Below are 19,744 nucleotides of genomic sequence, written 5' to 3'. Positions count from 1 at the left end.
CACCCAGCCAGCTTCATGGACTGGTATGGAGAAGGTGCAAGACTGACTTCTCTCTGTTGCCTCTTTCATTCTAAAAGGAGGTGGTTTGTAGTAGCACATCTGCCTGGATGGAACACACAGGCTGCACTCTACCCTCCCCATCACTTATATTGGAAAGTTGTCAAGAAGGGCAAAGGAATTAGAAGGCTCCTTGCAACCTCTCTTTGCTGCAAAAGGGGCAAGGACCAACTGGCCCCATCAATATATTCTCTTCTAATAGTACTAGCAGTACCATGTATAATACTTGGCTATCTATTCAGGTTGCGTAACATTTCCTATTATAGGACTCTGTTTTCAGTAGCAAGTAACTGTGCAAAACCCAACTATCTGAGCTGAAAATTTTCCATGGTGGGTGTCTGCCTCAAGCTGAATTTTTTGAAATGTCAGCCACAATGGTTCAGTTGTTTCCAAGAAGATGACAAAGTAAAAAAAATATAATTTGTCTGTTAAATTCGGAAGGATTTCTTCCCCTTTGAAATGAAGTTTTTTGGTGGTGGCCTTGTGTCAGGGATGTGACTTCTGCCATCCCTGTGAAAATCTGCCCAACTGCTAAGTCTCTGAAAACCAAAAAAAACAAACCCAGTTTGTACATGCTCAGTAGAGACTTAGATTACTAAACTGTTCTGTCCCTACTGCGTATGCTCCCAGCTCCTAGTGGCTGACTGGACTGCATATGCACCATCCCCACAAGAGTGACTAAGGATGCTTCAGTCTAAGGCTACAGGGGTAAAGCTGGACTTTCCTGGTAATTGCTGCTCCAGGCTTGGAAGTAGTCAGGCACTGGAACTGAGAGCAGAGAGCCATAAGAATACTCCTACACAAAACTACACTGAAGAATGTTATTCAGGTTGCAAAAGCAAGCACTCAAAAGTTAGGGAATGCCAGATTTAAGGTTTCTGGTACACAAGTGTCTTTTATTACATGATCTTTTTTCCACAAGACCCCAGCTCTGGGGTGGAATCAGGGTTGTGTTGTAAAAGCAGCTTTTTTCTCTATAGGACCCTCTCTAATTTGTTGATTAAGTTGGAAGGTACCTACCAAATGAGAGGGAATTACAGGAAAAGAAAGGTGGATCTCATGGTTAAGAGAATGCCACTCTGGTGGACTGGATTTGATCCCTGTCTCTGTCACACAAAGTTCCTATGTGATGCTGGACATGTCATGTAAGCCAGAATTATTCACAGGCAGGTCACTAATTAAGAATTCCTCATTTTCTGGATGCCCCCACTTGAGACTCTGGGGCCTGATTTACAGAAGTGGCACTTGTTCACAACTGCAACTGAAGTCAATAGGAGCTGTGCCTGAATACAAAGTGCTTAGTACAGTACTCTGGTCCTAGGCATTTCACAGTCAGCACCCAGACCTAGTGGATAATTTTGACCTTTAATCTCCACGAGAAAACAGACTACAATACTAAGGTTTAGGGCCACACACTGAAAACTGAGGAGAACACAATATTGAGATATGATCATTCGGTGCACTGAATAAGTGGAAAAAATAGTATGTAATCACTTCATTAAGATCATAACACATATGCACAACAAGGCTAAATTAAGGTTTCACAGGCAACCTTAATTCTGGCATTTCCTTATTTTTGAGTGCTTGACTTTGCAAACTTAAGGTTCTTTTAATATAGGTAGTTGTGTTCATAAACTGTATCAAGGGAAAAAACAAAACATTCTATTTTATCTCATCCCCTTTAGCTGAGTTACGCTATTTCAGTCACGTCTGCAATGGGTAGTTGTGAACTGAATATGTCATGCAGAATTAGTTCATTTACGTAAACCTCTTCAGAAATATTGTTTTTTTTCATGGATGAATTCATATAATTACAAATCAGTAGCTAGGTAGAAGAGAAAGTGCTCAATGATCTGAAAAAAGAATAAGCACATAATTTCACTATTCTGAGCACTGAAGTTTGCTTATAACAAGGATATTTTAAAAATGATTTTTTTAAGATGCATGAAATGCCCTGTTTTATTGGCCTTATTTTTTTAAAATCAACTCATTATCTCTCTCCTTTTCCTGAGATATCAAACCTCAAGCTGCGAGATAGGTAAGAACAACTGTACATATCTTTACAGACTTGCTTTTGGCAAAGATTTTTTGATTAGCGATCGGCTTTTTCAAAGAGAGGAGTCTGTCTTTATACCTGTTCATCACTTCAGCTTGTTGGAGAAGCAAGAATGGAAAAAAAAAATCAATATTTATAATATGAACTGATAGTTTGACCTGTAGAAACTAATCTTATAATGTCAAAGCTAGAGCATAGCCTCACCAGAACTACCATTATTATTATTAATCATTGTAGCTGAGGAAGAAGTGAACTGAAGAAAGCAAAACAGCTTTTGTAATTTTGGTTAGCAACCAGTACCTAAAAGTGGTAGTTACAGAAAAGGAATGGAAAAGTATTAAAACACTAGACAAGTTTCTGGAATATCATCTGTAGTTGTTTCTTAAAGTAGAAATATCCTATTCCTCTTAAAAATCACCGTCACAACAGAAGGATTGTTTCAGGGCAAGTAAATTTTTATATGAGTGTATAACTTGAACTCTAATGTTTTATGAAACAATAAAATACCACTATAAAACAGATAAATTTAAAAAAGACCAACCCTGCAAGGTGTTGAGCAGTATCACTTCCAGGATCAGGCAAAGAAACAGCAGCATTGTCAATTAGTTTTGCGCTCTCTCTACAACCAAACCTGTACAATATCTATTATTCAGGTCACAGTAGTTGGAAACTTAACATTAAGAAAAACGCAAGAATGATTGTGCTAGTGTCAAATGGCAGGCATGCAATAAGCAAACTCTGTGCTAGGTTTCCTGTGCTGTTCTTCCAACATACCTCATGCCTGCTCTACAGTTCCAAGCTCTGGCCTCTCTTGTAGTGAGCCTGCCAACTGTTTCAAATTATCTGGTGTGATATGGATGTGTGTCCACATGGGAACAGACTGAGGCTATGCAACTCATCCAGATTAGGGGTAAAGTATGCAGAATAAGGGGTAGTATATTAACCTACTATTAAATGTTGTCCCACCTAAAACATCTTGAATCATAAGTGTCGCAAACATCATCATTAAACTTTTTACATGCAATCCCTACAGAATCTCAGAACAGCATTCACAATCCTGGTCTTAACCTATGGAGTCCTTAACAGATTGGGACCTAACTCACTCAAAGGCTCCCTCACCATCCAAGAGAACTTTGCTCCACAGGCAATGCAGCAGGGGGAATCTAGATTTAGATTATCAGATGGTGGGGAAGAGCAGGACCCTGGCTATGGAACTCCTCTCAAGAAAAGGCTTAGCATCTGAAACTGGCTATTACTGGGTTCAAATGTAAGGCAGGCCTTTATGAGAAAATCTGCCCCTAGGAACAGTGTCCATGAATAATAATCAAGTGAGTATTTTGTTCCCCTCTGACTAGGGGGTGTGTGAACTGAGAATCAACTTTTTTGTTATGCCTGGTGCTCATATAACACAAAGCTGATGCTTTTTCTGAAATACATTCAGCGCTTGGCCACTAAGATAACGGAGGATGTACTTACGATCAACAAATGAAGTGAACAGCATTCTGAATCTGCTGAGTCTGCTACCCTCATCTGCCCACATCCGTACCACTCCTGTTCCCGTCTGCAGCATCACATCGTTTGCTACTGTGCTGCAAAACTTTGCCTTCAGGTTTTCAATGGAACTGCTTCCATCATACACAGCTACAAAGTTTCTCTTGCATTCATTTGAGTGCTCCATTTGGTAGTCCAGGAATCTCAAATAAATCTGTTTAAAACAAAACCCCACAACCTCTAAGAAAAGAGAAACAGAATGCCTTAGTAATAAAACAGGACAGAATTTTTCTCTTAGCCTCCCAGTAGACCTGGATTACACAGTATTCTGTCGTCCTTGTATAGGCACGAAACTCCAAGTTCACAAACTCTCGTATTGTATGCTTACAGTTTCAGAACCAGTGATTCCCTCACAAAATGACATCATTATGGAATATTATTTGCAATTATTTTATCCTAAGTATCAATAAATGACAAGAACTTCCCAATGAAAATTGACTAACTTGTTTTCTCTACGTAAGCGTACAAGAAAAGCAAAGCTTGTAATACAAAAAATGGTGCAGGCTGAAGAGAGCGGCTTTCAAGCACATTCTAGAACAGATGTAAGCAATATACAAGAAGAATGCATGAATTTATTTTTCAGGATTTTGGGAAAGGCTTTTTTCTGTGGAAGGTTTCTGAACTTTAGAAAGACTGATTTAAAAAAACAAACCAGAGAAATCTAGTTGAAGAATCCTAAAGTAAAAAAAAAGGAAACAAGTCCTTAAACTCAGCATGGAGGCAGACACAACCTAAATAGAAGCAGGAATGCAAAACACGAACGATTCGAGTTGAAGGGTAAGATTCAAGAGGTTATGTGAGCCAAACTGGTATCCCTCAGAGGCTGGAAATCCAACCCAAAGACAAGAATGAGGACCATATATTACAGCAGACCATACATAATAAGGAATAGGAAGACTAAGGTGGAATTTGAAGTGCAAATAGACAAATTTTAAACTATTTTCCTTCAGGTGCATCTGCAGCAGAAACCTGTGACCCTGCCACTGGGCACTAAAAGTTCTGTAGCGTGCTTTCACATATTGCTGTTTGTTTTGACATACTGCCATTTCAAACAAAGTGCGCTACGAAACTTTTAGGGTATGTCTACACTACAATAAAGCACCAGTGGCTGGCCTGTGTCAGCAAATTTGGGTTTGGGGCTATAAAATTGCAATGCAGATATCCAGGCTTGGGCTGCAGCCAGGGCTCTGGGTCTCTGCTGCAATTTTATATAGCCATACAACCTGAGTCAGCTGACACAGGTCAGCTGCAGGTGTCTTATTGCAGTACACTAAGGGTATCTCTAAACAGTAGCAAGGCCCACAAGCAACTTAATGGGTAGCAGGCTAGTACGTATTCCCCCTAGCACCCTAAGCCATTGCAACTCCCAGTGTTCTTCACAGGCAAAATGCGGGTAGTATGCCCCTTACGCACCATGTTTGAAAGCCAGTGTCTCCCATATTTTTTTTTCCCCTTAATGTGAGAAAATACTCTCTCTAGTAGTTTATATCTGAAACTTTTTCACTGTAACCTACTTCAGTCTGTGCTCAGTATTGCAAATTGTAAAGTACCATTTAGGTGAGTGTTTCATGTCTCTCCTTGCTGTCCCCCATTATTACAGCAACTGTAGCTTTTGTTGACTTCATATCCCGCTGAAGTCAGACAGAGCTGCAGGCGCTCAGCATTTAGCTGAAATATGTAACTCATAACTATTGAGTAATTGGATTTTTATTCCTGCTGTGAAACTATAATGGAAGGAATAAAACATTAATACTCAAGCTAGCACTCACGTTGCACCCTTGCTCTGTGCTGTGTACACAAATCAAGGGCACAATTTTTTCCAAAAAGTTTCTGCTCAGTGAAAGATGCATCTGGTTTCTGTGCCTATTGAAAAGAATTTTCAGGATTTCTGCTGTCCACAGAGAAGTTAATACTATTAGAGGCTTCCTCATTAGAATGTTGATTAATATATTATAGAACTTTTCTGAATCCTTGAAGGTTATTTCAGAATATCAATGATGCATAAGCTTTTTTTAAAGTCTTCAGTGACTGTCAATTTTCAGATTTATTTTTTATTACAAAAAAAATAAAATCAAATTTGGGAAATTGAAAACCTTTTTTCTTTTTCTCATAAAAGGACAAAACACCCAAGGCTGTTCCATACAACTGTTCAATGTCAGAATCCTGTCAAAACCAGAACTCAGGAGACCAATTTTTAGCTCAACAGTTTAAAAATAAGTGTAAAGCTCAAATCATTTAGAAAAATAATCTAGTCTCAAGAGCCACTCAACTACAGAACTGGCTTTAAGCAACATTCAATAATTATTAAAATAATTTAGGCATGGAGTACTCCAAATAGAAAACAAGACAAAAAATGATTTTTGAAAAATCATTTCTGGAATGACAATTTCTGTAACTCACTCCAGGATAGAGCTTTTGGGAGGTATGAGTCACTTCCTCAAAACGTGCAATAAAGTTATTTTTTTCTGTTGTTACCCGACTCTCTTGTCCCCTATTATTCTTATGGTTTAGGTAGTTATTTTTGGTACTATTTGGGAAGCTGGAGAACTAGGGCTGTTGGAAAGTTTTCTGTCTAAACTGATTTTTCAACTCAATTAAAGAAAGTGTCTGTTTTCTGTGAAAAACTTGAGTTTTTGCCAAAGGTTTCAGCCAAAAAAAAGTTTGTTGAAAACCAATGTCCATTTTTTTGGGGGGGAGGGAAAGACACCACCCATTTTCTGATCAGCTCTACTGAAGAATATTTATATCTCTTGCATATGTACCACAGAAGATATATTTGGCACCCTGGGTCTAATCCCACAAAGTGCTGGCTACCCTCAATTCTTCTGGGAGTTGAGGGTGCTCAGTACCCTGAAAGATCAAGCCCCCTTGACCTTCAACAACTGGTTTTATTTCCAATAGGGTAGAGAACATTTACTTCCTTTCCCTCTATTTTTTTTTCTTGCATCATGCTATTTTTTATCCTATCACAAGTAGGCATGCAGCTTAAACAGCTATTACTTACCCTATAGGAACTGTAGTTCTTCAAGATGTAGTCAGTGTGGATCCCACTGTAGGTGTGCTTGAGATAGGATTCTTTAAAAGTGAGGATGGAGGGAGAGTCATGGGATCCACACTGCCTACATTATCTTGAAGAACCATAATTAGTGTAGGGTAAGAAACTGTTTACAGCTTGAACTGTACTGTAGGGGACTAGTAAGCAGTATCCCCATTCCCCTCAGGATAAAGTTCCTGCTGCATCTATTGAACAATAATTGTGTACTGCTCTCCTGAACTTGGCATCTAACCTACCAGCTAAATTCCAGCAAGGTCAGTGGTTTACTCCACATCACTTCATTGCATATAAAATTCTCATACTTATACATTTCTGAAGCAGGTGGAGTGAGCCTTGATGTTCGGTGGGTGAGGTACACCAACTGTCTAACAGTGAGATTCAAAATAGTTAATTCAATGCAAGTCATTGTGATGAGATTACCTTGGCTATAGCCAGAAAGATGGGACAATAGTCTGATTGCTTCATTACATTGACAAGAGTAAACCAAAGTCCTGGATACATTTAGTGTGTGCAACTTTTCTCCTGTGTTGTGTGGTTTTGGTTTGAATTAATTTTGGGTGATGTCTTATTAGCATTATTTCGCTCTGAAACACTGCAGTAGGTGTCTAGCCATAAGCGCCTGAAGCTCACTTACTCTGCTGGCTGAAGAGATAGCCACAAGGAAGACAGTCTTCTGAGTGAGGAGCATTCTGTGAGCTCAAAGTGGCCCTCATGGACTGATCTAGCAGCTGTAGTTTGAGCCAAGTGTACCTGCATTTATAAGCCCTGGAAGAAAAGGTGGATCACTTCTATACAAAAGAGACATCGACCTTGATGGAGATCAGTCAGTCATAGGATGGCCAGGGTCTGAAGTCCAACATGAGGCATGGCTGTTGGTGCAATGCACTTTGCCCCTCTGCACAGGAGGATTAGCATTTATATAAATCTCCTTCCATGTTTTGAGAGTGTGAAGGTAAGATTTCTTCATAAATTTGGTGAAAGAAAATTTTAGAATATTGCAGCTTGGACACTCACCGGGTTCTGTCTCCCTGCCATGTTGAGTATGAGAGCGGAGGGAGGGACACAGCCACTCCACCCTTTATGCCCTGTTACGGGAGGACGAGGAGGCACAGGGGCTGTGCTCGACCCTAACGGCCACGGCTATTGAAAGAATCCAGTCTTGTGTGCATTAGGCACAAGTACAGCTACAATGACACATACTCAAAGAAGAATCTCAGAAACAGTTACTTGGTTAATGCATAAGATGGTAAAACTTCAGTGACACACTCATGTAGTAATCCACAAACTGAATATGTAAGATTCCCACATGCTACAAATGTGACCAGTTTTAGAAAGGAGGTTCAATGGTATATGTTTGTTAGCAGGCCTGATTCTTTTCCCACTGAATCCCATGGCAAAGTTCCCACTGACTAATTGGAGTGGAATAGGACTCTGTTTCTATACACAGACTCCAGTTCTGTAGGCACAGGTATAGAGGTTCCATAAATTCCCGATTTTGCTCACATATCAGGTAACAAACATTACCTAAGACTACCCTTTGTCTACAGCTAACTGTACCCATTAAACTGGAGGCCAAGTTGCAGGCCCTTTAAACATGTAACCCATAAAATTATCAAAGTGTCTGAACATTATAAATTTCAGGTCCGGGAACAGTAGCTGCATCAATGGACCTGCAGTTATATTTATTTCAGAAACAAGTATCTATCTTAATTTCCTCAACTGCCAATAGCTAATTAATTTAAATGAAAGTGAGACATTTTGTAAATAATTACTAATGACCATTCCCTATTACTAATGGGCTTTAGAAGCCCATTATATATTTAATGATATAAATGGCCTTGCCTTAGCATTTGGAGTAGCCTTAATTGTCCATATGCAGTCAATTGCTTGTCCAGGTTTTGTTTTCTCTTCTTGTTCTACTTGACTGGAACGTACTATTCCATCAGCTCCTGAAAGCTCAAACTGGCAGTCTAGAAAGAACATACAACTTGCTGTCAAATGCAACATGAGATTGATTAAAAATTTCATGTACAAATAAATTGGTATTGTAATACTAGACCTGGGATGGGATTTAAAATACCTCCTAGGTAAGTGAAGTCTGGATCTGCAACAAAAGAAGTCACAAATCATTGGGGCTGGCAGTTGAGAATCACTTCAAGGTTTAACACAATCTAGAGACAATCTATTTCCTAACACACCACAAAATATCAAGTGCTAGAACAGATATTGAATCAATGGGAGAGATGTGATACTCTTGTTACCTGAGGCTTGATTCCATGATACATGACCATACCTCACTAAGATGGTTTAATATTTCTAATATAATGGAGGTGGTTAACACCACACTAGAATTTCCTTTGTTTTTTATTCCCACCTAATCCTATAACCTGATCTGCACTGATGGATCCCTGCACCTGTGCTGGCTTACACTAAAATCAACAGAGCTCCACAAGGGCACAGGGATATACCTGTGCACATCAGACTGCAGGATCAAAGGGTATATAAATAGCTCTGTACAGCATCAGGTAGAAGAGGTTTATTAGTTCAATTTGATGTTGCAAGATCAGAGTTCTGGAATTACTAGTTACTCAGGAACATTACAACAAAGGGTAAACAAGCAACAAGGATCAAGATTTTCCCTTGGATACACACGTCTCCCATTGATGTCACTGGTAGCCACAGACATGCATCTAAGGACATAATTTAGCCCTAGGTTTCTCTTGAACTGTGTTCTATACATACCTGCCTGGAAATTGTACTGCTAATGAGTTCAGAGCAGATTTTTCCAAAGAGGTCCACAGCAGAGGAGCAACAGAAAGCTCCAGCATTTGTCTCTTCATTTCAGTGGAACCAGAATTTGGTCCAAAATGAGCATGCACCATTGCATGTGCAAGCACTCACATTTTCATGAGCAGTTTAGTATTTTTCCCCACACACAACTCAACAGGTGAGCCTTGCAAGTTACATGTGCATGTGTTGCACAGGCAAAACCTGAATTTTTGTATACCAGTGTTCCAGTCCACAAACAGCTCCACAAAGTGTGTGGGCAAATGGTAATCTATTATTATTGTGCAGATGCTAGTGTTTGCCCATGCAATGGCTGCATGTCCATTTTGGACCAAATCCTGCTCCCACTGAGCTCAAGGCGCAGAATTTGTGTGGGCCTTTATCTATAAAAGGGATTTACAGTTAAACAAAAAATGCATAAATCCTGATTGACTTAAATACTTAAGACAGTTGGGAAAATTCCATCCTTGCCCACTACCATTGAGCTATATAGTCTGGCACATATGTTCACTGTAGGGAAACCTCTGCAAGTCAGAGTTTCAACCTCCTTTCTGAATTTGCTCTTCCTTGTGAATTTAAGTCAATTACTTAGTGTCATTTAAGTGTTTTGTGAGGCTTAATTTCTTTTTCTGATTTTTGTTCATTGTCACTGGTACTTCAAATATTTAAACATATTGTGAAAATGTAAAAGAATGAAAACAGAATATAATGGTTCTTTCACAGTCATTACAGTCCACCACAAAAATAAATATGTGCGTGGCAGATTTAGAATACAAGCCCGAGCCTTGCTAGCACTAAGCTAACTTGGTTTTGAGAATGACATATTAGTTCAATTGCTTTGGAAGGTAGCTTGGCGCACACATCCATACAACCCCTGCAAGAACATTTTAGCACATCCCACACGGTTCCCAAAGGTTTAGTGACCCATGCTAATCGGAACAGCACGAGAAACTAAATCCACAGAAGAGTGAAAACAGTTCTGTTGAACACTTATACTAATGTATAATATTTTCCTATGATTCTGGAGATGAAGGGCATGTCTGGGAAAGAGAGGAAACATAAAGCAGTTACACCTGTGTATATAACACTTGTCGCAATAGCTGACATTTATATTTTGCTTTTGGTCCCAAAGGATCCTAAAGTGCTTATAACTATATGTACAGTATCTAAAATACAGCCACCTGGAGCAGAGCATTCTGCACAAGGACATTAGATCAAATCCTCTCTCACCAAAGGTGCCATAGGAACTTTATTTCCACACAGAGCAGAAATAACCTCAGTTTGTTTTTTTTTTAAAAATGAGCTTGCAACCAAAATATTCCTCTTCTCCGCCCTGCCCCCATAATGTGCTCAAATCTGCCTCAGCAGAACGAAGAGCTGAGTCAACACTCTTAGGATTTGAAACCACGGTTCCAGAGAATCTACGTATTTCAAAAGCTGATGCTTAGCCCATTAAGCCATTTTCTCCAGCTTTGCATGCCTGAGATTATACCCTAGTCCAGACGTGGGCAAACTACGGCCCGCAGGCCGACCCTCCTGCCTGGCCTGGGAGGCTAGTCCCCAGCCCCTCCCCTGCTGTCCCTCCTCCCCCACAGCCTCACCTCGCCGCACCACCGACACAATGCTCGGGGCGGTGAGCTCCTGGGGCAGTGCAGCTTCAGAGCCCGGCCTGACTCAGTGCTCGGTGCTGCATGGTGGCGTGGCTGGCTCCAGCCGGGCTACAATCAACTGGTGCTCCAGGCAGCGCGGTAAGGGGGCGGTGGATGTTGGATAGAGGGCAGGAGAGTTTGGGGGGGGTATGGACAGGGGTCCGGGCGGTCAGAGGGTGGGGAACAGGGGGGTTGAATGGGGGTAGGGGTCCCGGTGGGGGGCAGTCAGGAAGGAGGGGAGATTGGATGAGGTGGTGGGGGGGGGTTGAATGGAGACAGGGGTCCTGGGGGGGGCAGTCAGGAGACAGGGAGAAGGGGTGGTTGGATGTGGCAGGGGTCAGTCAGGGGCAGGGGTTCCGGAGGTGGTCAGGGAGAAGGGGGGGTTGAATAGGGCAGGGCAATCAGGAATGAGAGGAGGGGTTGGATGGGGTGGTGGGGGTCAGTCAAGGATGGGGGTTCCAGGGACAGGTGAATGGGGAGGGGGGGACGGGACGGGACCTCAGGAGGCGAGAAGCAGAGGAGGGTAGATGGGGGGGACGGGGGGGACACACATCAGGAGGCGGGGCCACGCCTGGCTGTTTGGGGAGGCACAGCCTACCCTAACTGGCCCTCTATACAATTTCTGAAACCTGATGCGGCCCTCAGGCCAAAACGTTTGCAGGCCCCTGCCCTAGTTGGTACATTTGGTACCAGATTCTGTTTGCCTCTAGTCAGGGGCACACAGCTCAGGATCAAAGAGGGTGTAGGGAAGATGCATTGGCACAGGGAGACAACAGAATCCATATTCTTGAGCTCCTTGAGTGCAAGCTGCACTAATCCTATCACTTTACATAAGCAGGGAAGGGGAGAGAACTATGGCCCATTGCACACAGATTGAGCTACTGGTCTGAAGCCTGCAGAGGGACTATATGCTACACATTAAAAGGAGGCAGCAAGTAGGAACATGCTTCTTCTAGCACCTTCAGAGACAGTCTGTATGCCTCATTACAGCTGCTGAGGTAGCCCTTCCATGCTATATCCTCCCTGCTATTCCTGCCCCATGTAAATGATGGCTTAGAAGCCACAACATGGCCCTAGCTTTTGACTAATATGATGCATATTGGAGAAAGCAGCACAGTTTAAACGCTAGCCTTGCTATCCTCTTTTAAGCCATCTTAAATTTCTTTATCGTGTTCAGTTTCTTAAACTATGTTTGTGAGGAAGTTCTCAAGACTGGGTTAGCTTAGTGCTATTACGAAAAGTGATTGTGTGGTAAATAAAACTCTTACCATTCTTAGAGTTGTTAGATAGGCTGTATACAAGCTGTGAATCAGCAATTATGCTCTGTTGTTTCCAGGTTCTTACCATGATTTACAATTGCTTGTGTAGACAGGGCTACAGACTAATGCCTTCCATAGGCATGTTGCCCTCTTTGGAAAAAAATACATATTTACACTATTATACACGTATGTTTTTCTTCACAGATTAAGGTGGCTCTGAAAAGGACCACAAATGGACCGACTGAGGCATCCTTACAAATGTGGATTTTTGACCAAATGTTAAGAACTCTTGAGTCCATGTGAAAACGTGTCAGATCTTATTATGAAGCTCTGAAATAATCAATAGTGATTTGATAGATACCAATTTTAATATGTTTAAAGAGTTACCACATAGTCTCAGTAACCAATTTTCAAACATTAGTTCAGTCCACTTAGTATCTCTTTAAAAAAGAAGACATGAGATGGGCATAGTCCACATCACAGACTAAAGGACTAAATCGGTCAGGTGCTGTGCAACCACTATGAGGTACTGAGCACCCTCCACTCCCAGACTGGCTATGCCTAGGATTCTTTGTGCATTCCTTCAGTGCTATTCTAGCACCCGTGCTAAAAAGTTTGGAATGGTAGTGTAGACTGGCTGCTGCTGTTTTTGATATCATGTCAAGCTAACACAGGTAACATGGTGGGGAAATTTCCAGGGGCTAGTTAACCCCGACATTCCTACTACAGCACCCATGGAGCTGTGCTGGTTGTAGAACAACTGTGGGAGAATTCCCTAAAACCCTCAGCATTGACCTCTTTACTCTGAAAATTAGGGCCTGTAATTTTCCACCAGGTTTAGCTCCCCCAGTTTCAGCAATAGAGGAAGCTGTAGGGTTGACAGTGCTCAGATGTTTTTGGCCACCATGTTATCTAACCCTGCTCACAGCTGTACCAGTCACGAAATACAGCTCCCAACTGCCAGTATAAACAGCTACTGAGTTCATGGCAGTAGATGGAACTGAGATTTTAAAGTCTTGAATTTGTACCTTGATATTAGTTTGAAATTCTGTCCGAGCAAAAACAACAACTAGACGATGTAAGAAGCTATTTAATAAGGTATCTTTACCTGGTATAAACGAGTATTTTGCTTGAAATCCCTCTCCTTCTAGCTCCTCATCCGAAGTAAACTTTATCCACATAAACCTCCCTGTTGATCTAATTAGTGCAGGACTTTTCAGACCACAGTAACGATCGATGAGAGGGGAAAAACCAAAAGGTCCATCTCGAACTTCAAGGTGATCAAATCGACATTCAAATGAGGGTTCTATGTAATAAGGTTCATCAAAGGTCAACTCAATTCTTTGGCGTGGAGCAGCTACAACACAATAAAAGTTTCAACACAGTATTAATTGATAACGTGTGAAACACTGACACTAGGCAGTGAAATAATGAAGCAACAAAACCCCAAAAAAAGTGTAAAAATCAGAGGCATGTGACACTTCTCAAAGTCAGTCTAGTAAGCTTACTGAAGTAACTGACACCCTGTATAATTAGAATGCCTTCTGCATAATCAGGTAACCTTTGCATTTTTTCAGTAGGCTGTAAGGTTTTATTATTTTAATACGAACATCACAAAGACCTCTACCCCCCACAAAAAGCTTAAAATTATCACCTCTAACATACATACACAAAACACATTTTAACAGCCTTAGTATTAAACTACAAAAATCAAATAAGTCAGTATTTTACAACTAATGGGGAGATAACACAGACAAGGCAGGGAGAGAAAGGGGAAAAAGATGGGCGGGGAGGGAGTCGAAAAGGAGGTCTTGACTGACGGCTGGGTCCTTGGTGTTCATTAGTCAAATGTTTCTGAAAATGAAGCCCAGATTTCTTCCAACTCACTGTTTTTCAAACTCTTCAACTACATGGGTGGAAGGTGACTCTCAATAGTTCTTTTCGTAACTGAATCTTTACTGAGAGTTTAAATAGCTCCTACAATATACACCAGGATGCATATACACATTCATTATTCAAATGTGGGTGTCTAAAGTTCGACACCCAGGAACTTGATCTAAACCCCAATGGAGTCAAAGGGAGTCTCTGACTTCAATGGGCTTTGAATCAGGCCCTTCATCAGGCACGAAGTGCAAGTACCCAAGGTTCTTTTTTGTGCCTTTCTCGTGGCGCCCACCTACTCTGTGTATAGTTTGAAAATGCTTTGTTCTAGCAACAACACTGTATGGAATATGGGTGACCATTTATAAAATTATTGATACCAATATCACAAAGTTGCAATGAATCTTACAAGATATGCCATGTAAGGTATCAGTGGAAAAGTTATTTGCTAAATAGGATAATCTTGTTTATATGTATATATATCATCTTTGTATCCTGAGTTATTATAACTTAATATATGAGATATATTTGAATCTCAAATTTGTGCTGTGTTTCTGGGTGACACCCCAGACAGATTGGAATCAGCAATATCCAGCCTGCTTCATGGCTCATCGAGGGCAATCAAGAAGAAGCCAGGGGCTACCTACACCTATGAGTCAGCAGGACACGTAGGAACATGCCTGTGGACAGGGGACTCCACATTCTTTTCCATGCCCATATGCTGTGAGCTTGTGTTTGGGGCAAAGGATATAAAATGGAGAAAATGCAGCTGCCTTTTTGTCTTCAATCCTGCTTCTCACCTCTGGAGTAACTTCTCTACAAAGATCAATAATATCTTGGTCCTTTGAATAAAGGACTGAGTGACCCATCCAACCTTTGGATGTGTTCCAGAGGGACTTCACAAGCCAGCCAACTCACCAATGCTGCTAAAAATCTTATATATGGACTCTGAAGTCATATGTATGTATCTGATTGCTTTCCATCATTTAACAACACTCCTCTTTCCTTTCTTTTATAATAAACTTTTGTTTTAGATAGTAAAGTATTGGCTAGCAGCGTGGTATTTTGGGTAAGATCCAAACTAGTAGTGACCTGGCAAACTAGTAGTGGCTGGCCCTTTGGGGATCAGAAGAACATTCTGTATAGTGAGTAGAGTTTTAAACAAACAACTTCTCACTTTACTGGACCTATTTGCTGATTGGGAGCCAGAGATTGGGATGCAATAAAGAGGGCTGTGTGATTTAAAAGATTCTTGATAACCAGCGTGATGGATCAGGAGCATGGCGTGTAACTGGTTGGTTAATCTAACGACAATGTTAGCCACCAATTTTGGGAGAATCTGCTCTCCTTTTTGCAGCCTGCCCTGGGTATTTTCATTGTGGGCTAACCTAGGCACCTCAAGTCACACTAGGTATATACTATACCAAATTAATCTGTTAGACTTTGACTTGTGGAGTAGAGAAGCAAGGAGCTGCTTTAAAATCTACCAGCTGGCAGTGATACCTAAGGGACTATATACCACCTGAAAATTGCTGGAGAGCATTGTACTCGCCCATGCCCCCTCTACATCCTTGCACTGGGAGCTGTAGGGAGGGAGGCAGAGGAACCCGCTCTCTGCCTGTTGGGAACTCCCTCATGCCAGGGAAATTTCCCGCTAGGAGTCTGTGGCCAGTCTCAGCACATTCCACGTGGCCTGTGCAGGGCAAAGGGATCAGAGCATGGCAGAATATCTGCCTCAAAGTATATTCAGTCATAAATAAGACACAAAGGACCATAAATGCATTCAAGAGAAAACCAAATATACTATACTTATGGCTAAGACACCACTGAAACTGAAAACTCACCACAGGATATTGTAAAGGAGACTTGCAGTGACACAGGAATACTTAGTTTCATCACTAGAGGTCTGAGGACAATCCCACTGAAGTCAGTGTGGGGGTGAGTGGGGGTCCTTCTATGGACTTAACTGGTTTTATATGAATCCCTATGAGAGGAATCTGTTCAGTGTGGCCCAAGTCCTGCAGTCCTTATTCAGCAAACTCTCACTGCAGTACATTTTTTGAGTTAATGGGATTTTTTTTTTGCCCCGTCACACACAACCTTAACGGGGAGCTCAGCCACACTGAAGCACCCTAAGTCTGCAAATGAACAGGCTACAGGACAGTCAGATGCGTGTCTCCCTGCGGATACAGGCGAGCACAAGGTCAGCTTTGAGATTCTGTGTGACACCGAGTTGGATGAAGATGGGGATAGATACTGTCTTTTTGAAGTGGTGGAGATGGCAGAGTGTCCCTTTCAGAGTGCATTAGTATTGTAGGTCAGTGGTCTCCAGAGTGGGGTGTGCAAGACTCTCCCTGGGGGTGCACAGCAGGGGGAGCTCAGTCTTCGGCGGCACACCGGCGGCAGCTCGGCTCTCCCTGCTCCGTCTTCAGCTGCAGCTTTTTTTTTTGCTTCCCCAGAGCTGGCCCTGGAGGTGCGCGATTCAAAAAGTTTGGAGACCCCTGCTGTAGATGATGCGACAGTGGGGAGGAAAGCTAAAGACTTCTCCTTTAAACTTGTTATTTCTATGCTTTCAAGGATTTGGGAGGGACCTGATACATCCCTAACTGTCACTAAATAAGGGCTTTGTGTTAATTCATAAATGTTTAAGTATTCCAGGAATTTGTAGTTACTGTTTTGCAGCCCAAACGTGTCCCCTCCTTACTCAGCCTAACATCTGCAGAAGCAAATGAACGTATTACCAATATTGTCCAAGTAACTTTACTTAATATAAACAGAATAGTAGAACAGTTCCACTTCCTATACTTTCAACAGTAAGAATACAATACACCAAAGGAGGAAGAGGATGTTAGTACCTTCCAAAATGTAGATACACTCCTGGTTTGGTGGGTACAAATTAGGATAGTTTGGTGAAGCAAAATGGCCTCCATTGCTTGTCCGAACCCAGTTGTCACACTGTGTAGATGGTATGTGATTTACTCCAATATTCTGCCCACCTTTAAAAAGAAAAATCACACGTGTATACTACAAGAGACAAACAAAAACCATCCATTTGGAACAGTATATCTTAGGGTGTGGCACTAACTGTCAGAGGGAAGAGACAGCTGGTGCTACCTGCAGATCCTCTTATACTAGCCAGCTGTCCCTATTTAGCAAAGGGATTTTATTTCTGTAAAAAGCATATTATAGTTTAGCAGCATGGCAGATCCCACCCACTATTTTGGAATATCAAATCTGCATAGTTATTACTGAGAAGTGGTAAGGAACCTGTGATAAGAGTTAGAATCTTGAGTACATTCTTCTTTTCAAGTCAGTCACTGTGGCATGCAATACTGCTATACTCCTTTACAATGAACTAAAATGCTACAGAAAACCCCCCCACTCAATATTACCACCCAGTTTTCTTTCACGCTCATATGCAAGTTTGACCTATTAAAGTAAAAGGGCAAGGCTTAGCAGGACTGGATCCTTGATTTCTCTGTTTACATTACTGCTGTTGGCCTGATTCAGGATTGCACTCAAGCACATACGCTTGAATTAAGACCTTCATCTATAGTATGTGGTTCATTATAATATTTACAATGTTTAAAATAGTTATTGCTAAACGTGGCAGTATTAATAATAAAACAAGTTGAAGTAATATTGCACTAGTGTCGAGAGGGTATGGCTACACTATGAAGTTAGGTCGATTTTATAGAAGTCAATTTTTAGAAATCGATTGCGTATGTCCACATTAAGCACATTAAGTCGGCGGAGTGTGTCCTCACTAACCGTGGCTAGCATCAACTTACGGAGCAGTGCACTGTGGGTAGCTATCCCACAGTCTCTGCCGCCCATTGGAATTCTGGGTTAAGCTCCCGATGCCTGATGGGACAAAAACATCTTTGCGGGTGGTTTTGGGTACGTCATCAGTCGCCCCTCCCTCCATGAAAGCAACAGTAGACAATCGTTTCGTGCCTTTTTTCCGTGCAGACACCATACCACGGTAAGCATGGAGCCCGCTCAGCTCAGCTCATCGTCACCACTGCTGTTATGTCCTGGGTGCTGCTGTCAGCAGATGATGCAGTACAACTGCTAACCGTCATCATCCATCGCTTCCGCAGCAACTCTGCTCTCCTGCTCTTGTAAATGAACTCCATCTCAATAGCAAATTTCTCCATGTTGTCGTCATCCACTGCAACTCTGCTCTCCTGGTGCCATGAATCCACCTCACAGGTCCTCGTCGTTCTGTATAAATATCTCTTCTTGTGGCATCTGTCGTCATCCTCCGCTTCCGCTGCAACTCTGCTCTCCTGCAGACACCATACCACAGCAAGCACGGAGCCCGCTCAGCTCACCGCTGCTGTTGTGAGCATTGTAAACACCTCGCGCATTATCCTGCAGTATAGCAGAACTGGGCTAAGAGATGCCAGCACAAGGACGATTTTGATGAGGACATGGACACAGACGTTCCTGAAAGCATGTGCTGTGGCAATTGGGACATCATGGTGGCAGTGGGGCAGGCTGATACAGTGGAATGCCAATTCTGGGCCCGGCAAACAAGCACAGACTGGTGGGACTGCATAGTGTTGAAGGTATGAGATGATTCACAGTGGCTGCAAAACTTTCGCATGTGTAAGGCCACTTTCCTGGAACTCTGAGTTGTTTTCCCTCACCCTGAAGCGAAGGAATACCAAGATGAGAGCTGCCCTGACAGTTGAGAAGAGAGTGGCGATAGCCCTGTGGAAACTTGCTACACATGACTGCTACCAGTCAGTCGGGAATCAATTTGGAGTGGGCAAATCTACTGTGGGGGTTGCTGTGATCCAAGTAGCCAATGCAATTATTGACCTTGTGTTATCAAGGGTAGCGACTCTGGGAAATGTGCAGGTCATAGTGGATGGCTTTGCTGCAATGGGTTTCCCTAACTGTGGTGGGGCGATAGACTGAACGGATATCCCGATCTTGGCACCAGACCACCTTGCCAACCAGTATGTAAACTGCAAGGGGTACTTATCAGCGGTGCTGCAAGCACTGGCGGATCACAAGGGATGTTTCACGGACATCAGCATGGGATGGCCGGGAAAGATGCATGACGCTGGCATCTTTAGGAACTCCGGGCTGCTTGAGCAGCTGCAAGAAGGGACTTACTTCCCAGACCAGAAAATTACCATTGGGGATGTTGAAATGCCAATAGTTATCCTTGGGACCCAGCCTACCCCTTGCTCCCATGGCTCATGAAGCCGTACAAAGGCAGCCTGAACAGTAGTAAGGAGCAGTTCAACTATAGGCTGAGCAAGTGCAGAATGGTGGTAGACTGTGCCTTTGGACGTTTAAAAGCTCACTGTGCTGTTTGCTGACTAGGTTAGACCTCAGTGCAACCAAACATTCCCATTGTTATTGCTGCTTGTTGTGAACTCCATAATATCCGTGAGTGTAAGGAGAAGACGTTTATGGCGGGGTGGGAGGT

The 19,744-nt window shown here is 42.2% G+C and overlaps 1 protein-coding gene and 1 long non-coding RNA gene across 4 annotated transcripts in view; one reads left to right on the top strand and one right to left on the bottom strand.

Annotated features, from left to right (window-relative positions):
- LOC311528952 overlaps nucleotides 1-19,744 on the top strand; it is a 151,882-nt gene that overhangs the window by 89,482 nt on the left and 42,656 nt on the right. The gene's annotated exons all lie outside the window — the stretch shown is intronic.
- Nucleotides 1-19,744, bottom strand: part of NETO2 (neuropilin and tolloid like 2) — a 49,794-nt gene that overhangs the window by 8,689 nt on the left and 21,361 nt on the right. For 2 of the 3 annotated variants that reach the window (XM_084644491.1, XM_084644489.1), the window contains exons 3-7: nucleotides 17,151-17,291; nucleotides 13,523-13,771; nucleotides 8,779-8,823; nucleotides 8,562-8,689; nucleotides 3,590-3,818 (exon numbers count right to left, since the gene is read on the bottom strand). In XM_084644491.1, coding sequence (XP_084500617.1) covers nucleotides 3,590-3,818; nucleotides 8,562-8,689; nucleotides 8,779-8,823; nucleotides 13,523-13,771; nucleotides 17,151-17,291 — 792 coding nt within the window. The remainder of the gene's footprint in view (nucleotides 1-3,589; nucleotides 3,819-8,561; nucleotides 8,690-8,778; nucleotides 8,824-13,522; nucleotides 13,772-17,150; nucleotides 17,292-19,744) is intronic. The other variant, XM_084644490.1, reaches the window with a different exon arrangement.

This window comes from Lepidochelys olivacea (assembly GCF_965140295.1).
Source record: "Lepidochelys olivacea isolate rLepOli2 genome assembly, chromosome: 12".
In the NCBI taxonomy this organism is placed as follows: Eukaryota; Metazoa; Chordata; order Testudines; family Cheloniidae; genus Lepidochelys; species Lepidochelys olivacea.
The sequence above is the reverse complement of the archived record's forward strand: the minus strand, read 5'-3'. Positions and strand labels throughout refer to the sequence as shown.